The sequence below is a fragment of the Martes martes genome, assembly GCF_963455335.1.
Source record: "Martes martes genome assembly, chromosome: 8".
Taxonomy (NCBI): Eukaryota; Metazoa; Chordata; class Mammalia; order Carnivora; family Mustelidae; genus Martes; species Martes martes.
In genome coordinates this window covers 19,386,831-19,409,425 of record NC_137895.1, presented here as the reverse complement: position 1 = coordinate 19,409,425, position 22,595 = coordinate 19,386,831, and the positions used below count along the sequence as shown (strand labels likewise).

The following is a 22,595-nucleotide window of genomic DNA, read 5'->3' as shown; positions in this document are numbered from 1 at the left end:
GAGATTCCGGGTTATTTAAGCCACTGAGCCACCCAGGCTCCCCGAGGTTCTGGGTTGTTGCCCCATGTGTTTTGTGTGTGTTAATGCTTCCTGTGACTAGCTTGGCTCAAATGACAACCAGGTTATTACTATAAGTCTAAATCAGGAACTATCATAGCTCAGGTAATTTAGAGCATTAAGAGCATCAGTCTCTGCCATTTTCTGTCACAAGAAATAAAGATACAAACAACCTGGTTCTTAATTTTACGTTTTCAACCAAATTAGAAATCTTTGAAAAATACTATCTAATAATTCTCAATAAGTTAATATTAAACAATATGGACTTTTCTTTGGTACTGATGAAAAAATATATATTAAGCACATAGTCATTACTATTATGATAAGCACATATAATGTGATAACAATCATTATTGTGATAAGCAGTTTGTTAAAATTCCAGTGTAGCTCTACAGTAAAGTTTGGTCAAGCCCAGTAGAGAAAGGAGGCCAAGACCATATTGATGAAAGCTGAGGAAAATGGTACAGCTACAACAGATGTTCCAGAAAGGGCAACTTTGATATTTAGGCACAATGTCTAACATATTGTATGGGTGCACTATCATTCTATCATTACTCCTATTTTACTAGTGATTTAACTGAAGCACAGTGAGGTTAAGGAACTTTCTCAGAATTATAAACTATGTAACTATAGGTAAGTTGGTATCAAACCCAGCCAGAAATATTTTCAGAGTTTATGCTTACATGTGTCTGCATATAATATTATATTATCATCTATTTTCCCATATTCTGTCTAGTCACTAAGTTTTTGTAGCTCTGCTCTTTTAACCAGCTTTTTCTTTATATACACTACCACTATTTTAGTTCACTGTGACTACCTTCTTCTTTTCCAACCTGGGCTACTACAATCTCTTAATCTGTGGTCTTGTCTCCAGACTTAATAACATTCTTACCCTGGAATATATTTTATGCATTGCTGTCATTTTTTAATAATCTAAATAGGATCATTTATGTCCTTGATTAATAAAGCAAAGGATTTTAACTCCATTAACAGATTGATTTACAATTTCTTTGCCAGATTTATAGAGCTTTCCCAGATTCATCTCATATAACTCCCTCTCTGTTATCCTGTTCTTCAGCCATATCATGTTAACCTGGTCCTTATAAGTGCCATGTTCCCTCCCACCCCTTTGTGTCTCCTCCTCCATGAAGCCATCCTTGATTCCAGAGTAAATTGATCAGTACCTTTGTGTGCTCCTATTGTACCATGTATACATTCTGTTAGAAATAGCACTTAGTACTTTGCAATACAGTTGTTGGTTACTTACTTATTTTATCAAGGAGACTATGGTTTACTTGAGGCAGTGGTTTTTACCTTTGTAGTCTTAGCTTCAAACACTTTGTTTAGGATTTGGTATGTACTTATCAATGGATTACTGAATAAATGAATATCAACTTATTTTTAATTTTTGCATTTGAATAGATTTTTTTAAAAGATTTTATTTATTTATTAGAGAGAGAGAGGGAGAGAGAGCATGAGCTGGGAGAGAGGCAGCTGGAGAGGGAGAGGCAGGCTTCCTGTAGAGCAGGGAGCCTGATGTGGGGCTCGATCCCAGGACCCTGGGATCATGACCCAAGCCAAAGGCAGAAGCCTAACCAACTGAGCCATCTAGGTGCCCCACATTTGAATAGATCTTTACAACCATCTGAGGGTTTGGTATTCACATCAACAGAACCCCATCTCACTTTGGTATAAGAAAGAAAAAGATAACACAGGGAGGCTAGGTCATGAAGCTAGCTAGGGATGCATAACTAGATAGTTACTAAATTTTCTGACTTAAAGCTATATGTTATTTTAACCAGAACCAATATCTTCCCGTGATGATACTATTTTCTCTCTCTCTCTTTCTCTCTCTCTCTCTTTTTTTTTTTTTTTTTTTGTTCTTTGGAAAGGTGATAAGATTGGTTTTAGTATGACTCGAGGAAGAAATATTACATGGCTTAGAGCCATTTCCCATGGCTGATTTTTTATAACTTAAACAACAGAAGGAGAACAGTGGCACAAGAAATAGAAAAGAACAGCTGATTGCCCCAACTTTGGTGATTGTTACATTGACTTAATAGTATTTTTTGGTTCTAGCCCAAATCTTATGCCATAAACCATGGGACTGCATATTGTGGCAGAGATACTGTGAAAACTTTACTAGTTCTTTTGGATGAAGAAGCAGCCAGTATGCCTACCAAAAACAAAGCAGAGCTTTTATATGATGATGAATACACAATTCATCATAATGGAATTTCTATTCTTACACTTTTTAGGTAAGTAATGTGGAAGTGATATGTATGTAAATGTTAACTCTAGTGTACAAAGGGAATTAAAAAAAAACATCTCATTGATTAAGAAGAAACCTGGAGACTATGGAAAAGTGTGAAGAAAGAAAACAAAAGCTTAAAGGGAGATTGAACATTTGGATATGAGGAAGTTTTTATAAAAACAGTATTTTGTGAGATATGATAGGTATTTTTGTTTTTATTTTTTTGCATTTGTTTTTGCTTGGAAATATTTATTTCCTTTACTGTGTATGTCAGCAATTTTGGTGACTGCTTTCACTTATATTACCTCAGCCCTCATGACAACATCTTTCAGTAATAGCACCATGTCATAAGTTAAAAATTGGACGCTTGAGAGTCAGAGATTAAGTAATTTGCCTAAGAGAGTACAGTTAGCAAGTAGCAAAAGTTTCTTGCTCCAAAAATTAAGGTCTGTCCTCCATGTATTGTGCTGCTCTGCATGAGAACAGGAGAGAGCGTGTATACCAGACTTACACTGAAATTGACATCTCTTAATTCTTCCTCTTATGGAGAAGAATACTTACCAAAGTAGTTTTGGTATTCTGTGCAAGATATTGATACATTCCAGTTTTAATAAGAGCTAGGTCCAACACTGAAGAGGTTCGTGGTATTTTGCATTAATGAACATTCATTTATAGAAACATGTAAAATTTTAAAACAACAATTTAAATTTTATTTAGTACATTGTGGAGAAACTTTACAAAGTCATCCTACTTATTTGCTCTCTTCTATTTTTCTCTTCTGTTTAAAGAGAAATTTTGCAATGGTCTGTCATTCAGTGTTGTCCTCCAATTTATTTAAATCTCTTCACCAGGGGTGCCTGGGTGGCTCAGTGGGTTAAAGCTTCTGCCTTCGCTCAGGCTATGACCCCAGGGTCCTGGGATCGAGCCCCACATCGGGCTCTCTGCTCAGCAGGGAGCCTGCCTCCCCCTCTCTCTGTCTGCCTCTCTGCCTACTTGTGATCTCTGTCAAATAAATAAATAAAATCTTAATAAATAAATAAATAAATCTCTTCACCAGGTTTTAATGATTATCCTTTTATATTTGGGCATGATATAATTCACCCATGTTGTTCCTCAAAAGTGTTCAAATATTTTCATAACAATGAAAATGTATTTTATCAATGTTTTATGAAAAGAGTGGAAAGAAAATGAACCATTGTGTTTTCTTCTTTTACCTCACTTCTGTTCAACAAGTTTTGCTTTTTAGGTAAAAACATAAATGATTAAATTTTCTCTCAGATTCAGTTCTACCTTTTTTTTTTTTTTTTTGACAGACAGAGATCACAAGTAGGCAGAGAGGCAGGCAGAGAGAGAGAGAGAGAGGGAGAAGCAGGTTCCCCGCTGAGCAGAGAGCCCGATGCGGGGCTTGATCTCAGGACCCTGGGATCATGACCTGAGCCAAAGGCAGAGGCTTTAACCCACTGAGCCACCCAGGTGCCCCAATTCTACCATTTTTTTAAGAGAAAGTTATTTTGTGTTTATAGAACTTTATTAAATAAAATCAATCCCTACATCCATTTTAAAGAAGTATTTTTCTCAACCATATGGCCAAACATATTTCAGTTGTTTACAGTTACCTTAGCATTTGCAGTTGTCATTGTGCAGACAAGTGCCAATTCATGGTAAAGTGAATTTTTTCGTGGTCTGCATTGAAATGATAAAATTAAGGACAATGTGGTTTATGAATATAAGTCAATGTAAGGTTATAAACTAGTGTTTCTTAGAATAGACTCTTCTTTATTCTTATATAACAGTCTTTTGAGTTAAAGAGGTTATGACTCTGGCTCTGTTAAACCAGAAAGGAATTTATTGAGGAATCCAGGTTTGTCTGGCTCCAAAGCTCCGGTGTTTCTTTCTCCATTGTGCCTTCTTTGACCGTCCTATTTCTGAATGGTATTTTTTCTCTTGAATTCCCCTGCTACAGCACTTGTCCTTTTTTATTTTAAATTTTAGTTGTGTGGATATCTTATTTCCTTAGGCTTTAGGATGCCTGAATTCGGGGCAGTGAGTGAATCTACTTTCTATCCTTCATAATGTCTTACAGAGTGCCTTACATATATTAGAAATTCAAATATGTAGTAACGGAATTAATTAACAGCAAATTATTAATATTTAGAACTCTCAGTAGTAATACTGACACTTTTATGCAGTATTATAAACAACTAGATTTAGTTGTCTTTTTATTTTATTACTGCTTTTGGATAAGGGAGGGACAAAAACAAGTTAAAAAGCTAGTTTTGTTTATACATTTTTGCTTTTTTTGGACTTAGATCTCCCACACAAGTGAATAATTCATCAGTGAAATCCCTAAGAGAACGCATCCATAAGTCAATGCAAGAGAAAAAAATTAAGGTATAGTTTAATGTACTGTTGTAAAAATGATAAAAATGGTTTTATTTTAGAAGAAATATAGAAAGCTGAGCCGGATATTTAAATATAGATTGTATATGGAACAATAGGAATTAAATGGAAAATGAGTTATGACACCAACATATAGAAACTTTCCTTTTATATAAGCTTGGCTAATTAGTCTTTGGCTTATTCCATCTGCTGGACCTAAAGAAGGAAAGGAATAAGCACTTGCTATTGTAAGTGTTCAGTACATATCTATGCAGTGAATGAAGGGGAAAATCCAGACATGATTTTCTCATTTACATTTCTCACATTTTAACCTAAGTCTTGAGAGACTATAAATTCCATTTTGTTCCTGTCTGAAGACATTACAATGTAGAATATCATTAATTGTAGATTAAGGCAAGATGAACATTTCACATTGTTTATTGACTAGAGTTATTCTTTGTATTTTTATATCTTTATTTGATTTGAACTAAGTTTTCCTGTCCTCATTTCAAACATCTGTGCCTGTAAGTAGCCAATAGTATGTTTTTTAAGTGTTTAAAATTTTCTTGGTCTTATTTTTCAAAAAGAAACTTAGTCTTAACTCATTCAGCATACATTTATTGAGCATCTACTATATGCTAGATATACTCTTCTATGGTTGGAAATTCATTTATTTTTTCGACAAAATTTTCGTGTAAATTTATAATTACCTTTAATTATCAAACAGTTATTCATCTTGATACAACTTTGAGAACTCTATTTTCTATGCTCTTTATATTCCCATTTGGAAAGTTAGTCCGAAATAGCAGAACTTTTAGTTATCATCAGTTTCATACCCAAAACCCATTTAGTTTCTGTTAGTAAGTCTTGTCTTTATTTTGGTAATTTTTAGTTGTCAGAACTTAATACCTGTGGAATATATCACAGTGTTTTATATAATTTTTCTATGAGTAAAATTTGTTAATCCTTTGTTATATTACATAAGTACTTATAGTCAAGACATAAGATCTTTTTAAAAAAAAAATCCATTCTTTAATATATCCAAATGACCAACAGACACATGAAAAAGTGCTCAACATCACTCGGCATCAGGGAAATACAAATCAAAACCTCAATGAAATACTACCTCACACCAGTCAGAATGGCTAAAATTAACAAGCTAGTAAGTGACAGATGTTGGCGAGGATGCGGAGAAAGGGGAACCCTCCTATTCTGTTGGTGGGAATGCAAGCTGATGCAGCCACTCTGCAAAACAGTATGGAGGTTCCTCAAAAAGTTGAAAATGGAGCTACTCTGCGACCTAGCAATTGCACTACTGAGTATTTACCCTAAAGATGCAAATGTAGTGATCCAAAAGGGCACGTGCACCTGAGTATTTACAGCAGCAATGTCCACAATAGCCAAACTATGGAAAGAACCTAGATGTCCATCAATGGATGAATGGATAAAGAAGATGTGGTTTATATATACAATGGAGTACTATGCCACCATCAAAAAAACACTGAAATCTTGCCATTTGTAGCAACATGGATGGAACTAGAGGGTATTATGCTAAGCAAAATAAGTCAATCAGAGAAAGTCAATTATCATATAATCTCTCTGAAATGAGGAATTTGAGAGGCAGGGCTGGGGGTGGGTTATGGGGGGAAGGGAGAGAAAAAAATGAAACAAGATGGGACTGGGGAGGGAGAAAAACTGTAAGAGACTCTTAATCTCAAGAAACAAACTGAGGATTGCTGGGGGTGGGGGTGGGAGGGATAGGGTGGCTGAGTTTGGACTTTGGGGAGGGTATGTGCTATGGTGAGTGCTGTGAATTGTGTAAGACTGATGATTCACAGACCTGTACCCCTGAAGCAAATAATAAACATTATATATTAATTAAAAAAATCCTTCTTTGGACTTTATTAGTACCAGAAATGTAATGTATAAATTCTTTAATTTTTTCTCAGGCTATGGATACTGATAAACTTTAATATTTTTGTTTAAAGACCATTGGGATAATACCCTCTAGTTCCATCCATGTCATTGCAAATTGCAAGATTTCATTTTTTTCTTGTGGCTGAGCACTTTTATATATGCATATATATATTCATATTTATATATGGCTACATATATATACTATATCTTCTTTATCCATTTATCTGTTGATGGATTTCTGGGCTCTTTTCATAGTTTGAACTAGAGGGTATTATGCTAAGTGAAATAAATCAATCAGAAAAAGACAATTATATGATTTTGCTCATGGGTGGAATTTAAGAAACAAAACAGAAGAGCATAAAGGAGGGGGTGGGAAAGTAAAACAAGACATAATCAGAGAGGGAGATAAACCATAAGAGACTCTTAACTATAGGGAAAAAACAGGTTTTCTGGGAAAGAAGGGGATGGAAGAATGGGGTAATGGGGTGATGGGCATTAAAGGGGGCACATGATGTATGAGCACTGGGTGTTATATGCAACTGATGGATCACTGAACTTTACCTCTGAAACTAATAATACACTATATATTAATTCATTGAATTTAAATTAAGAAAAGATCATTGGGGGGTGCCTGGGTTGCTCAGTGGGTTAAAGCCTCTGCCTTTGGCTCAGGTCATGGTCCCAGGGTCCTGGGATCGAGCCCCACATCGGGCTCTCTGCTCCGTGGGGAGCCTGGTTTCTCCTCTCTCTCTGTCTGCCTCTCTGCCTGCTTGTGATCTCTGTCAGGTAAATAAATAAAATCTTTAAAAAAAAAAGATTATTGGGATATTTTGTTAGAATTAAGAAAATTAAAATGATAATGTCTATATGAAGAATGAGAACATTTTTATTATTTTTTTTAGAAACTGCTAAGAGTCAGCTAATTACTATAAAATGTACAGACAAATTTATAAAGTTTTGGGAAGTAGAAGAGAGATTATCTAATATAGTCTCAAAAGCCTGAGAAAATACCTTATCTAAGATCTCGTAACTACTATGAAATGTTTTATGCCAATGTGCAAAGCCATGGTTAAATTCTAATGAGATTAAATTTACATTGCTTCCGTTACTTAATAGGCTTAGTCTACTTGGCTCTGACACTAAATGGAAATAGAGAGAGGAAGGAATTGGTGTTTATGATTGTATTTTACTGTATAGTGGTCTTTATAAAAGCAAAGTGTAAAAATAATTGTTTTAGCCAGGTATACAGCTGAACCATAGCCAGCTAAGGTATTTTGTTGGAATAACAAAAAAAAGTTACTAATATTTACTACGAAGTAACTATGGAAAAGTAGTTTAATGGCTTTTTGTCTTATTATCTGGTTACTTTTGCTCTTTTTGCATATGGCTTTTTTTAGTCAGGGAAAGAATATATGATCTGTAGTTGAAATAGTATCTTGGAAAGAGCACTTCAAAAAAAGAAAATATTAAGGAACTTAGAATTTTGATGTTGTAGATGGTAATTGTGAAGTATTCATGTAATTATTATATGGGGCAAATTAATTTTTCTTTGATTTTAGTTTCCTATTTATTTATTTATTCATTTAAAAGATTTTATTTATTTATTTGACAGACAGAGATCACAAGTAGGCAGAGAGACAGGCAGAGAGAGAGGAAGGGAAGCAGACTCCCCGCTGAGCAGAGAGCCTGATGTGGGGCTTGATCCCAGTACCCTGGGATCATGACCTGAGCTGAAGGCAGAGGCTTTAACCCACTGAGCCACCCAGGTGCCCCTAGTTTCCCATTTATAAATAAAAATAGACACCCCTCTGATCACAAAATCTTGTGAAACCACATTCATTTTAAGTCCTCGAGTTTTATTTCCTACTATTGCTTATTGGAAAACTTGTCAATGACAGTCAAATAAATTCCCTTGTGATAGAAATCAGAAGGTTCTTCCTGAACCTTCATGGTTTTGATAGGAGTCTTTAGAAAATGTTTACATCCCATCCCCCGCCCCACCCCCAATTCCAAACAGTTCATGCAAGTATCCTCATACCTCTTTCTTAAAAGATTTCAAGAAGATATGTCCTTATATCCCTGTAAATTAATTAGTTTTATTCCTTTCAACTTGGTTTAGCAGGTTTTGCACATCAAGCACAGTAGAAAAGTCACATGACAGGTCTTCTCCTTATTTTGAGTCTAATGTTTTTTTCCCATATACATAAAGTAATACATAGAATAATCAGCATTAACTGATTTAGTAACTTAGGTGAGCTGATCAGGAAAATACTGGATCTTAAAAACGTAGAGTCGTTGGGACAGTGAAAATTAAGACTCAGGTAGTGTGAAAAATAGTCAATAACTCCGGTACCTTTGTAAGCAGTCAGGCAGTCCAGTGCTCATGGTGTTAGAAAATTCTTTTTTTTTTTTCTTAGAAAATTCTTAATTAGATATCCAAGTTTAACCTTTAGTCTTAGAAAACTCTGAGTATATCCAAATTAAAATGGTAGATTGAGCTTAACTCATAGAATTTCTCTTCCCTTAAAATGTCTTTAAAATAATAACTAACAAAAACATTCACCAAGAGAAAACAATTAAAAAAAATGCAGTTAGATACAATAACTTCAAAAATAGTGGCCAAGGAAAGAAACGGAAGATTTTAGAGGGAAGAGGCACAGCATGACTTAGCAACTTAATACAGCCCAGTCCCTGGATACTCTACTAGTGAGTTGACAAATCCTGAGAATTATCACTCAGATTTCCCAAACTGAGGAGCCAACTAAGTGTGTGTATTCTTTTTTTTCCCCCCTTATCAGAAAAATAATAGAAGTGGCAATTAGATAGTAATGTGGCTTAAATGTGAAAAATGAACCCTGAAACTTACACACACAAATGAAGCCTCTAATGCCACATAATGTACCAGGGAAATTACCCAAATGATCCCCTTCCATTTGAATGAGATATAGTGGCGAAGTAGAGGGAGTAAAACTTCCTATAGCACATATAGAACATATAACATATAATAATTATTATTCCACTCTTAGGAAAGAGTGGAAACCAAGAAATGTTTTCAAACTGTTTCCTCTGATAAATGCTACTCCTGCCTCCACCACTCCTCAGACTACTAAAAATGAGTAATAACAAAGTATGCGGCCTTCAAAATGTAACTGAGGAGAAAATAAAAAAATAAAATGCTGTCAAATAAGGAGGGAACAGAATCAAGAAATCACTCACAGACTTGGAGGCTATTGTTTTGAACTAGGATATAGTAGGTCATGGCAGAAAACCATTTCTGCTACAGTAACAATAAAAAGCAGATAAATAAGGTAGAATATATTTTAAAGATAGAGGGAAGCAGTTTAAGTAAACTAAAAATCTGAGGAGGGTAAAATCTTTCTGAGGTGAGCAGCATATTATCAACTGCTTTCTTCCCTGGAATTATTTGCCAGTTTCAGGTATGAGTCAAGGGTTGATGTTGGCCCAGGTAAAAGACCTCTATGGAAGGAAAGAGGAACCAACAAAGTTTGTGGGTATCTTGAGGCACTGGCAGTAATTTGGAAAATTTAGGAACCCTGAATGCACGGTTATTTTTTACCTATTGTACATATGCTGGATTTTGAAACTGAGTGGTGGGAGGATAAGGAGCTTCAATTTGGTAAACTAAATCACCTATGCTCTTGAGATAGCTAGAAGACAAGGCCCTGCTTGAGGAGTGTGATCCCCCTTCAACACATAGCTGTCTCCTTTAACATATTTGTCATATTTGGAAATGAAGTAAGGTGGGAGGCCAAAGAGCATAATGTTAAAAACCTCTGGAAGGCAGAATGAATCCTCCAGACTTTTAGGTCAGAGGCGATGGAAAACCATGAAGTTCTTGACTGAAGCCTGGGAGGGACATTCCCAAGGAAGAGGTAAGAACCAGAAGTCGAATGTAAGTTAGGACAAGTTGCAACCTAGCTAGTTAACTTAGTCCCTGACTGCACTGAGGTTATCAGGCCTTTGCTCTGTCTGCTTAATAGAGACAAGAGAAACCCTTGTAGATAGAAGAAGGTTTTTCATCTGGAGCCTTTATAGTTTCTTTATACACAGTATCCAGCATAAAATAAAATATACTGGACATGAAAAGCGATAGGAAGATTTGTCTTTTAATTAAGAGAGAAAACTAAAAATAGTGTCAGACTTACAAATAATCCAGATATTTGAATTAGCAGACTAGGGATTAAAAATTTTTCGACATAGGGCTCCTGGGTGGCTCAGTTGGTTAAGCAACTGTCTTTGGCTCCGGTCACGATCCCGGAGTCCTGGAATCGAGTCCCGCATTGGGCTCCCAGTTCCACCGGGAGTCTGTTTCTCCCTCTGACCTCCCCTCACATGCTCTCTCTCTCACAGTCTCTCTTTCAAATAAATAAATAAAATCTTTAAAATCTTTAAAATTTTTCTTTGACATATAAAAGTAATTCTAGGAAAAGATGGGCAAAATGGGTGAAAAATTGGGGAATTCCAGCAGAGAATTAAAATCTGTAAAACTGTATTCCCAGAACTACAAAAACATTATCAGAAACTAACAACTTATTACATGAGCTTAATAGTAAACTGGACATAGCATAGGTGGTAAACCTGGACTTGAAGATAGGTCATTAGAACAATTAGAAAAAGTCTAACATGTGCCTAATTAGAGTCCCAGAGGAGAAAATAGGAAGAAATGGTATTTCTAGAAGATATAATGATAGTAATTTTTTCCTAAAGTTTAATTGGTTCTTTCACATCAGGTGGTAGTTGTTAGAAAACTTGGGGAAGACATGGGGAACAGATGTAAGGTCTTTTTTACTAATATAAAATTGCATATGTGTTCCAGTAATCCAAACCCAGCAAAAAACAATGTCCTAGAGTCCTTTGGGAACACAGTTGCAGCACATAAAAGTGCTACAGAATGGGGCAGCTGTTGGTTAAGTGTCTGCATTCAGCTCAGGTCATGATTCTGGAATTGAGCCCTGCATCAGGCTCCCTGCTCAGTAGCAAGTCTGCTTCTCCCTCTCTCTCTCCCTACCAGCCCCCGCTTGTGTGCTCTCTTTCTTTTGCTCAATCTCAAATAAATAAATAAAATCTTAAAAAAAAAAAAAGTGCTATAGGGTATAGATGATAAGCTTTGTTCTAGAATAGTGCTCTCTAGTGGAACTTTCTGTGGAAATGTTCTATAACTGTGTCAACACACATGGCTATTAAGCACTTGAAATGTGGCCATTGCAACTGAGGCAGTGGATTTTTAATTTTATTTAATTTTAATTGATGAATGACATAATGAATAGCATATTAAAACAGTTGCAGTTCTGATAGTTTAGAGATACCTACAAAAAGAATAACAGGAGACAAGTAAGTCTCCACCAGGAAATGGTGCTCTGCCCATGAGAGATGAGAATAAGGTTTAAATAGGCAGAGAGAATGGAAGAGAGACTGCCAAGCCAAGCAAATAATCTAATGAAAATGTTAGATTATCTCACTCGTATAGAGTATATATTGGGTAGTTGTACAAAATGAGTGAATAAATAGTGTGGGGCAAGGTTAAGGAAAATATGACTTTTGTGGTTTTGGGGAATAGTTACTTTTTGGAGGGCTTATGGTAAGGATATGTGCATGAGAACCTGAGAAATGTGGACTATTAAAACCTTTAAAGGGCCAGTGGATATAATGAGATGCAAGGACTCAGTGGCATGATTCTTAGTACCCAAATGGGATTTAGGTTTTCTCTGTGTGTATGCATCTCTCTTGTTCTTTGCCAAATGGTTTCACCACGTAGAGTTTACTTTGTACATGTTTTTCTATCTCAGTGCTTTTGTCCTTAGGGTGATTTAGCTGTTCTTTGCCAGTCTACTTCTCTCATTTCTGTATCATATGGTTTCCTTTCTCTCTATTAAAGAGTAGAATCTATTCTGTAAAATTTTTTTCTTCCTCCAAGCCTTTGCATACTCATGTCTCTCTTCCTTCATACCTTCCTCTTGCATATATCTGTTATAGTCTTAAAATTTTACTTAATTGATTCATTTAGCAAATATCTGTCAAATGCCTGCTGGGTACCAGACTATGTCCTAGGCACTGGGGATACATCAGTGAACAAAATAGACAAAAACCCCTGCCCTCATGGGCAAATCTTCCCCAGGTATTTGTGGGGCTGGGGTATAAGAATTTAAATAGAAGTCCTTGGCCCATCCCTATACCCTCTTTCAACCCTTGTTCTATTCCACACTCTTAGCACACTCCACTAAGAGATGGGCACACTCTACTCCTCATTACCCTTGCCATAAAAATAGCACTTGAGCCTAGAGGAAGAGGCCAGCACAAGTCCAGTAAAGAGGGGAGGGCCAAAGGAAGGCCAGAGCAGGTCGCCACCAGTTGCCAAACTAAGGATTTTGTTCATGGAGCTTACATTTTAGTTGGGAGAGGCAAATAATGAACAAAATGAAAAAGTGAATTATGTAGAACATTAGAAGGTGCTGTGGAGTAAAATAAAAACTAGGGAAGGGAGTTAGGAGAATATGTTCTTATGTGTGTGTTTTGGTTTTAGATAGGATGATCAGTAGAGGTCTCTTTGAGAAGGTGACATTAAGCAAAGACTTTAAGAGAGTGAGCAGGTTTTTTTTTTATTAGAATGAATATGAGATGTTTGTATTAGACTAAACTAAAGTTGAATTCACTGGGCTGAAATAATGAAGTTGGTATTTATTGAGTACCCACTAAGTGTCAAGTGTTTTACTAGACATTTTATATCCTTCATCACAATCATTGTTCAATTCTAGAAGCATCATTTTCTAGATCGTAAAGTTAGTAAGTAAAAGAGCAAGAATTTGTATTCAGGTATAAGACTTTATGCTATTTCCAAAGAGTAAATAAAGACATAGTAATTATAGTAATTATAGTGAAGAGTCATAAAAAAAAGTAGTGCTACTACTTAGGTCGAAAATATTGTCTTTCTGCTAGTTAGCAAAATAAATGAAATTTCACTGATGAAGAAATGGCTTATTTGATGTATTTACAATCCATATACCATTAAGGGTAGCAATTCTGTTTTTTTGAAAAGATAATACTATAAGAATGAAAAGGTAAATTTAGAATATTTATTTTCAGTTCCATAATTAATAAGTATGTTGAAAATAATTTCCTTTTTCATACTTGTTGATAAATTTATCAGCATAATGGGGCTTAGCACTTTCATTATCTTTTATTAATGGCTAACTCCAGGAAAGACTGTGAATGACTGTGACTTTACAGTATTTGACTCATTTGTTTTAATCTAACTGGAGTCAGGCTTTCCTATGTGAAGTACTATTTTCCTCAAACTGGGAACCTACTAATAATTCCAATTTAAAAAGAGCTTGTGGCAAAAGGACTTTTCCAATTCTTGGCAAGTTTGAAGTTCATTGCAATTTTACTGTGGATAGAAATCTTTCCAAAGGGGGGAAATCACTCTACAAAGGAAAATGTTCAATCCTTTTCTCTCATGTGACTTGAACATAAAATGATTTTAACAGCCATGTATGAATATTCTTAGCTGTTTAGTACTTCAAAAGCACTTTCAAGAGGGAATTGTTTTGCTTGTTTGTGATTCCAAATCAAATACACAGAGAGATTTGGAAGATTTGCCACAGGAAGTAATCTCAATTCTATGTAGCCACTAATCCTGTGCAGAAAAATTCAACTTTTATGAACAAAGGAAAAGCAATCTCTTTTAAGTTATAAATACAAGCCAGTGCAGCTTGTATTGTTTTAATAACTAAAATGAAGATGCTGATTATAAGTTCAGTTTTTGAGCTGCATTCCTAGAATAATTTTAGAGTTGGCTTGGTCTTGAGGAATCTAATTAAACAGATTTCTTCTCTGTCTTCATAGAAAGAAAAACTGTCTTCATAGATGTTATTACATTAATTAATTGCATGGTATCTACATGGATCTCTAGAACTTAGATAGTCCTTTCAAATTTTTAACTATTTAATTCTGACAGTTCTGTGAGATAAATATTATTCCCATTTATGTGTGGATAAGTGGGAGAAGTTCATAAGTTTACCTGAAATCATCTAGATTATAAGTGATAGGGCCAGTATTAGAAAGCAGGTCTTTTAACTACAAATCTGGTGCCTTTCCCATCACATCATTGTCTTTTTTGTGCTGATCTTTTTAGCCAGACATCACATTGTTGGCTCCAGTCAGGTTCATGATCAATGAGAATCTCTAGCTCTTTTTCATATGTTGTTTTTAAGTCAAGTTTTCCTCATCCTCATCTGTAATTGATATTTTGAACTTAAATACAGTTCTTTGTTTATCCTCACTCATTCTCATCTTACTGTTTTCTACTTATGGTTCTAGCTTTCTGACATCTTTTCAATCTTGAGTCTGTTATCCAATTTATTATTTCTTCCAGCTGTGTGTCAAAAGCAGATTTTATAAGTGAAATATCTTTGTAATTATAGGAGCCATTTTAGTAATCTCTTTAGTATTCTGTGTGCCTATAGTTGGAACTTAATAAGTCATAATTGATAAAAAGAGATTTTTGTACAGGGCAGGGAAAGGGAAACTCAAATAAAATCTTTTCTAAAAAGAAAAAAATACCTTCAATGTAAATACTCAGTTATTTCCTTTAGACATAAGTATCCAAAGATTACCATAGAATTGTTGTGGTTCTCATATTTTAATATTTTTATAAATAATATATCTTATGGTGAATAAAGTGGTTAACTATTTCCTTTTACATCTGAATCCATTCTCAGTATTTTAAAAATTCATTACCTTGTAATTCTGGTTTTCTGAAATTACCCTACTGTCACAGAGGCTCACAAATTTTTCTATAGGAGGCCTAAAGAGAGGAAATCTAGTGTAAGGACTATGACACTTATTTTGTGACTGTGTATTTACACAGCAAGGAAAGGTTTTTACTTAGGTGTGTGTCAAAAATTATTAAAAATAACACAGCTTTCTAAAGAAATGTTTATTTTTGCTAACCATGAGATTGAGAAAACATCAATTTCCTGTCCTAAATAATATAATTATTGTATTTTAATTGTTATTTAATTTTTAAAAAAAGATATTATTTATTTTTTTGACAGAGAGAGCCAAAGAGCACAAGCAGGGGGAGCAGCAGAGGGAGATGCAGAAGCAGACTCCCTGCTATGCAGGGAGCCTGATAGGGAACTCGATCCCAGAACCCTGGGATCATGACCAGAGCTGAAGGCAGACGCTTAACCATCTGAGCCACACAGGCGCCCATAATTATTGTATTTTTATTTAGAGTATTTTATGGGGGTGCTGATGAAGATTTTGTGGTGGGATACTGAAGCCCTCCAAGCCACCCACAGTTGCATTCACTTTCTGGGTACTACAAAAGCAATCCTAGACAGCCACTTAGCCTTCATTTGCCTTCATGGTCTTACCATACTCTTTATAACTCATTATGGGCAATAATTTTATTTGCCCAGAATAAGTTTATTGTCTCTAAGCAGTAACTCTGGTGAAATGAAAGAAATGTATAATGTATAGTAATGATAATAATAATAATAATAAAGATAACATCAACAGTACTGGTTTTGCAGAAAGTAATAAAAGGCTTTTGATAAAGTTATTACAGTAACAATGTGATATAGTATAAACTTTACAGAGTTCATTTTATTAACAAAATTTATTTTAATAGCTTTAATCATTTGTTTTAATTCTTTACTTATGGAATTAATAAAGTCCAGGAAGAGGTAGTTAAAATCTTTGGTTATATTTTAGGGCATCTCATGAAGGAAACTGTAGAATAGTAGTTGTATTCATAGAGATTCAGGAAGATATTGGGTTGTAATCCATCATCCATAATCAAGAGCCTACTACTATCTCCTCTACCTTTTTTTTTTTTTTTTAATCCCTTTGACAGAGATCACAAGCAGGCAGAGAGGCAGGCTGAGAGAGAGGGGGAAGCAGGGTCCCCGCCGAGCAGAGAGCACGATGCAGGGCTCAATCCCAGTACCCTGGGATCATGACCTGAGCCGAAGGCAGAGGCTTTAACCCACTGAGCCACCCAGGCGCCCCATACTTTCTTCTACTTTTTAAAATAGTTTTTGATTTTTTACATCTTCACATTTTTTCCAATTTTGTGAATTTTTGTGCTTAAAATGGAAGATATCAAACTCCAATTATTTTAATTTTCAAGCAAATTAAACATAATTTTTAATGTGGGAACTGGAGCTCTCATAGACACCATTAGTCAGAAGGATATAAAGTCATCCTGGAAACATTGCTTTTTCTTTTCTTTTTTTTTTAAAGATCCATTTATTTATTTATTTGAGAGAGAGAGAAAGAGAACAGGTGAGAACCAAAGCATGGAGGAGGAGGAAAGGTAAAGGGAGAGGGAGAGAAGCAGACTTCCCACTAAACGTGGAGCCTGACCTGGGGCTCAGTCTCAGGACCCTGAGATCATGACTTGAGCCGAAATCAAGAGTTGGACAGTAAACCAACTGAGTCACCTAGGCACTCCCTGGAAACACTTGCTTTGATGAAGCAACTGGGTTAATTTAATTTCTTTTAAAACTTAGTCTGTGGATTTCACTGCCATTATCTTTGCTAACATCTAAGTTGGTTAATGTAATGATCTCTCTGAATGTATAATATAGTATTTAACTACTGAATATGAAGTATAAAATTGTGCTGTTTCAGACCTTTGAACAACATTGTTATCAATCAGTATTTTGTAAGCAATATTCAACATAATATAGTTATGCTTTGAAGTGTTAAGTTTTTGAATTGTTGAGGTCTTCCTTATTCATTTATCTGAAATTTAAATATCTATTTCTGAAAAGGATTTGACATCTCAATTTGAAGCTATCTCTCCATGATAACTGAATGTCATTACACATCAGCTGTAATTTACTGAAATTTGCATTATCCAGAGAGGTTACTTTGTTCTGAAATTAATTTCTGTCCCTAAAGTGGCCACTGGTTTTATGTTTGCAGAATACATTTCCTAAATTACTTTCTTGACATCCTTTTTTTGTGGTTAAGAATTAAATTTAGCTTCCTGATTTTCTCCTACTTATGATCTTTGAAGATAAATGTAAGAGTTTATTTTGAATATTTGACCATTAAATCACTTGGTCAGATCTTCCTAGAATGGTATAATTTGAATCATCTTTCTTATTTTCCTAAATATTCAAGTAGTCACATATTCTGGAGTCTAAAGTTGATTTTTCTAAACTGTTAAAAAGTATAAAAAGCTGGTATTACTGAAAAGAACAAAAATGCCTGTGTAGCAGTGGATGAGTAAATTATGAAACATCAAGGGTTAAAAATTCCCAATGAATAATGGAGGTTTTTTTTTAATTTTTAAAAATTTTTTATAAAACATATAATGTATTATTAGCCCCAGGGGTACAGGTCTGTGAATCACCAGGTTTACACAGTTCACAGCACTCACCATAGCACATACCCTCCCCAATGTCCATAACCCACCACCCTCTCCCTACACCCCTCCTCCCGGCCCCCCTCAGTTTGTTTTGCGACATTAATAGTCTCTTTTGGTTTATCTCCCTCCCAATCCCATCTTGTTTCATTTATTCTTTTCCTACCCCCCAATAATGGAGCTTTTAAGGGAAATTTTGTATCTTGATTATCATAGAATATATTTCTGTCTGGATGAAAAAAATAAATAAAAATAAATCAAATTAAAAAACTGTATATGTTCTTCTGTCTTCCTGTTACTAGATGAAACAAACCTTAATTAGATCCCAGTTTGCTTGTACTTATAAAGATGACTGCACAATAAACAAGGATAAATGGAATGATGTTAATTCAGCATCCAAGCCTTTGTATGTTCTTCCCATGGAAAATGACCTTTCTGGTAATTGAACTTATTTGAATAATTAAATAACTATTTAATTCTAGTGTATTAATTGTTTTTTTTTTTTCAGATTTTATGTATTTATTTGAGAGAGAGAGAGAAAAAGAGCACGCTCAAGAGAGAGAGCATGAGCAGGCAAAAGGGCAGAGGGAGAAGTTGACTCCTGCCCTGAGCAGAGTGCTAATATGTTGAGCTTGATCCCAGGGCCCTGGGAACATGACCTGAGCAGAAGGAAGATGTTTAATCGACTGAGCCACCCAGGCACCCCAAATTGGTTTTTAACTTAAGTAAAACAAGATTTTGTTTTGAAAAATACGAAATGTGAAATGTAAAGGTTTTATATTTTTAAGACTGGTTTATTTAAAAAGTTAAACCTAGGTACAAATCTAGGAGGACTAGGATACAGATTAACTAAATGTATTTAAGAAATAACAGGTAGCATTTAAAGATTAAGTGTCATGCATTTAAGGAAAGCAAATATTTGTTGTTTGGAGGGATAAAAAAATGATATAGTAAATGGAAAGTAAGGTGCTAGTAATGTAGCTGTATTTGTTAATCATGTGACTTATATGTGATTGCAAATCAAATTTTTAAATATTCTTTAGTGATTTTTAAAGTTTATTGTAAAATTTTCGCATGTAATTTTAAATTTTATGTAATTTCTTTCCTTTTTTCATCTTGCATAACAGAAGGTGTAAATTCATCTGTTGGAAGGCCAGCAATTGGAACAAGTTCTGGAAATGTTCATCTGGATAGAAGTAAAATTGAAAAAGTGGCAAGAAAATCAAGTAGTCATACAGGAAATAAAAGCTCAAAAAGAAAACAGGTGGATTTAGATGATAAAAATAATCTCTGTGATAATGGAAATGAACCACCTCAACATAAAAATATTAAGATACCTGAGACATCAAACAATTTCCAGAATAAATCGTGTGGCAAAGTAGCCAGAGTAGCAAAAAACAACAAGTGTACAGCCAAGGACAAATTGATTACTGGCCAGACAAAGTTAACTCAATTTTTTAGACTATGAATTTGGTTTTTATGTGCTTTAGATTGCTGTGTATATTAAACTATTTGCCAAAGTCATCTACTTAATTTTTAAGAGAGCAAGGCATAAGTTATGATTCTTTATTATGTTGGTCTGAAGTGTATATAAGGTTAGTAAGTTAAGCATTTAAAAAATACTAGTAAGTCATTATGCAGAATATTCACAAAGTTTAATGCACAGATAAATCATATCATTTAGGCTACAGATATATGTTAGCAGCTGCTTTCTTTTGAAACAAACATTTAAAATAACACAAGTCATAGTAATGTTAAGGGCTTTTTCTCCAACAGACAATTAAATGATTTTGTTTTCTTCGGAAAAGATGATGTTGTCCAACAGGTTTCAGACTTGCCAGCAAGGTCTGTAGACTCTTCCCAGCATGCATCTGAGCACTGGAGGGAAAAAAAAAAGTTTAAATTGTTTAAAGCACTATTATAATCACACAAAATTTATTAGAAATAAGAGAATGGATCTAACATAGCTAATTCTGAATAAATCAGAATTATAATAACTCTTAAATGCCTTTTAATCCCACATCTTTGGCAGGGGCCACTTAATTGAACCATGGTCTTACTTGATTTTCTTAAGATCAGATTCAAATCCAGTTAAACGCCGAGTTTCTATTTTCATGATATTAAGATATAAGAATTGAATTTTTTAAAAAACTACTCACTGTCAAAATCTCTCCTTCCTATAGGAAATTTAGCTGAGTTTTCTTCATCCCCAATTTCTCTCTTTTCTTGTGTTGATTCAATATTCTGAACTCCATTTTCAGCTGGAAAAGCTACAGATCCTTTTAGTGCAAGGTAAGGTTTTATAGCCAGATTCAGTGGCAGACCATGATTTAAGAAATTATGTTTGGAGTCTGTGTTCTGTAAAGAAAAGGTTGATTTGTGTTTTAGCTGTCTTACTGGCAATAGGACTATAATATATTTGTATAATATTCTCATTGATCAATTCAAAGATGCTCTGTACAGTATTGACTCTTTAAAAATACATTGGATAAAAATTTTGGGGCAAAAACTTTTGGATAAGAGTGTTGTCCAGAGAATAACAACTTGGTGTGTATGAAATTTCATCAGTTGTCCTAAAGCTTAGTGTGACGGTTTATATATACTTCTATTTATAAAAGTATCAATTTTACTTTCATCATAAAAATCATTCAAATTTCCATTGAAGAAAGGATAAGTCATATTGCCACTCACCTTTGAATTTTTGTTTTCCTCATCATTCATGAAACTGCTCTCATCATTTTTATATTGTTCCAGAGAAGGAGCAGCAACTGATTTTTGTTGAGTATCTTCCTTCTGAAAGGCTTTCCCCAGCCTGAATGTATTAAATACCATGTCATCTTCTAAATTTCTTATGGACTTGGATGCTGAAAGTAAAATGCCTTGAGAAAACAGAGAAAAAGTTAGTATTAATAGGTAGGAAGAGAGACTCATTTTTGCCATTCTTAGTTTGATGTTTGCATGGAGTCAAATAAGACTATGGAAAATGAAGAAAAATTTCTCAGTCAACCTACTTTGTAGGTGATTCCTACCTTTATATATTTTCCAGCTTGAATAGAAACACTTCAAAGCAAAGACGTAGATGTTCATTATTTTAGAAATGACTCATCAGATAGAGGCTGACTTCTTGTATAGCTGCTAATACCTACATTGTTTTGGTTTTAGTGGCTTATTATTTTGAGTGTGAATTTTCTTAGAATCTGATTAATATCCTTGGCAGAACGCTTTCTGTTGAGTAGATTACAGTCTCTTGAAAATGGATTGTTATTAAGGAAGACCATAGGACACCAGGCTCTCCATATTCTTATTGTTTTCTTTTGTATATTTTCTGATTAAGTATGATATTAAAACTAAATTTATTTAAAGTTTATAAGGATAAAAGTGTTATTTATTTTAATCCTTATTAAACTGAAATAATCTTCAAAAAGGACTTTCTTTTATAAATGCTCAGTTTAGTCTTTGGTGATTAAAGTATATATGCCTGTCAGCGCAAACAAAAAGTCATTCGTGATATATCAAAAATTGATCTGTCAGGTGTGTTTTATCTCTGCATTTACAAAAGGATATTTTTGACATTTATTAGTAAATTTAATAATTAATGAAGTCCATGAAGAGAATATTTATGTGTTCCATAAATATCAATTTTGGATAAATATGTTGTATGATGCTTAATTAAATATTTCATAATAATATCCTATTTTGACTCCACCAAGTAAGATAATACATTCTTGTATTTATCTTCTGGTATGTATGTGTAAAAATTTTTCTAGAGTGTATTCCCAGGTACGGGATTTCGGAGTCATGAAATATACATCTTCAGCTTTACTGATGCTAAAATGTTTACAGAATAATAGTAGCCAATTTAAGCTCCTGTGAGCCAGGTTTGACAGTCCCCATTGCTCCATGTCCTAACCAATGCTTGGGTATCTTATTGTCCTTTTAATTTATATTTCTCTGATTCCCAAAGAAGTTGAGTGTTTTTTCATATGCTCATAAGCCATTTATCATTTCTCTTATATAAAATCCTCTTTAAAAAACATCTTTTTCTTTAAAAAAAAAAAAGTGGGAAGTCTGGGTGGCTCAGTCAATTGAACCACTGCTTTCAGCTCCAGTCATGATCCCGGGATCCTGGGATCGGGTCCCGCATCGGGCTTCTTGCTCAGTGGGGAGCCTGCTTCTCTCTCTGCCTCTGCCTGCTTGTGTTCTCTCTCTCTCTCTGACAAATAAATAAGTAAGTAAATAAATAAATAAATAAAATCTTTTAAAAAAATAAATAAAAAAGTCTTTATCCATTTTTCTTTTGGATTGTTTTTCATATTGATTTAGGGGAGTTCTTTATGTATCTTGGATATTGTTCTTTGTTATATGTGTTTTCAATATTTTTTCTCACTTTGTGACTTGTCTTCTCAACCCTTTTATGGTGTGTTTTGGTGAACCAAACTGCTAAATTTTATTATTTAAATTTTTTTCTCTTTATTTTCAACATGTTATCATTTAGAAATTTTTCCCAACCATGAGATCATCAACATCTATACATCCTGAAGTTTAAATGTTTTGATGTTTACACGTTAATTCTTAATTCATCTGAAA

General features: G+C 34.4%; 2 protein-coding genes across 2 annotated transcripts in view; one reads left to right on the top strand and one right to left on the bottom strand.

Moving 5' to 3' along the window:
• Positions 1–19,476, top strand: part of PARPBP (PARP1 binding protein) — a gene marked incomplete at its 3' end in the record, with an annotated part of 73,267 nt that extends 53,791 nt beyond the window's left edge. The window contains exons 8-11 of the mRNA XM_080812198.1: positions 2,137–2,315; positions 4,621–4,702; positions 18,311–18,446; positions 19,136–19,476. Coding sequence (XP_080668324.1) covers positions 2,137–2,315; positions 4,621–4,702; positions 18,311–18,446; positions 19,136–19,476 — 738 coding nt within the window. The remainder of the gene's footprint in view (positions 1–2,136; positions 2,316–4,620; positions 4,703–18,310; positions 18,447–19,135) is intronic.
• Positions 19,477–19,836: 360 nt separating this feature from the next.
• On the bottom strand, positions 19,837–21,614 carry PMCH (pro-melanin concentrating hormone; the record flags this gene model as incomplete). Its single annotated transcript, XM_080812197.1, has 3 exons — positions 20,700–21,614; positions 20,168–20,366; positions 19,837–19,886 (listed from the first exon to the last, which is right to left on the bottom strand). Exons 1-3 carry the CDS (start codon positions 20,946–20,948, stop codon positions 19,837–19,839), a joined length of 498 nt encoding a protein of 165 aa, XP_080668323.1. The 5' UTR covers positions 20,949–21,614.
• Between the last annotated feature and the right edge of the window lie 981 nt (positions 21,615–22,595).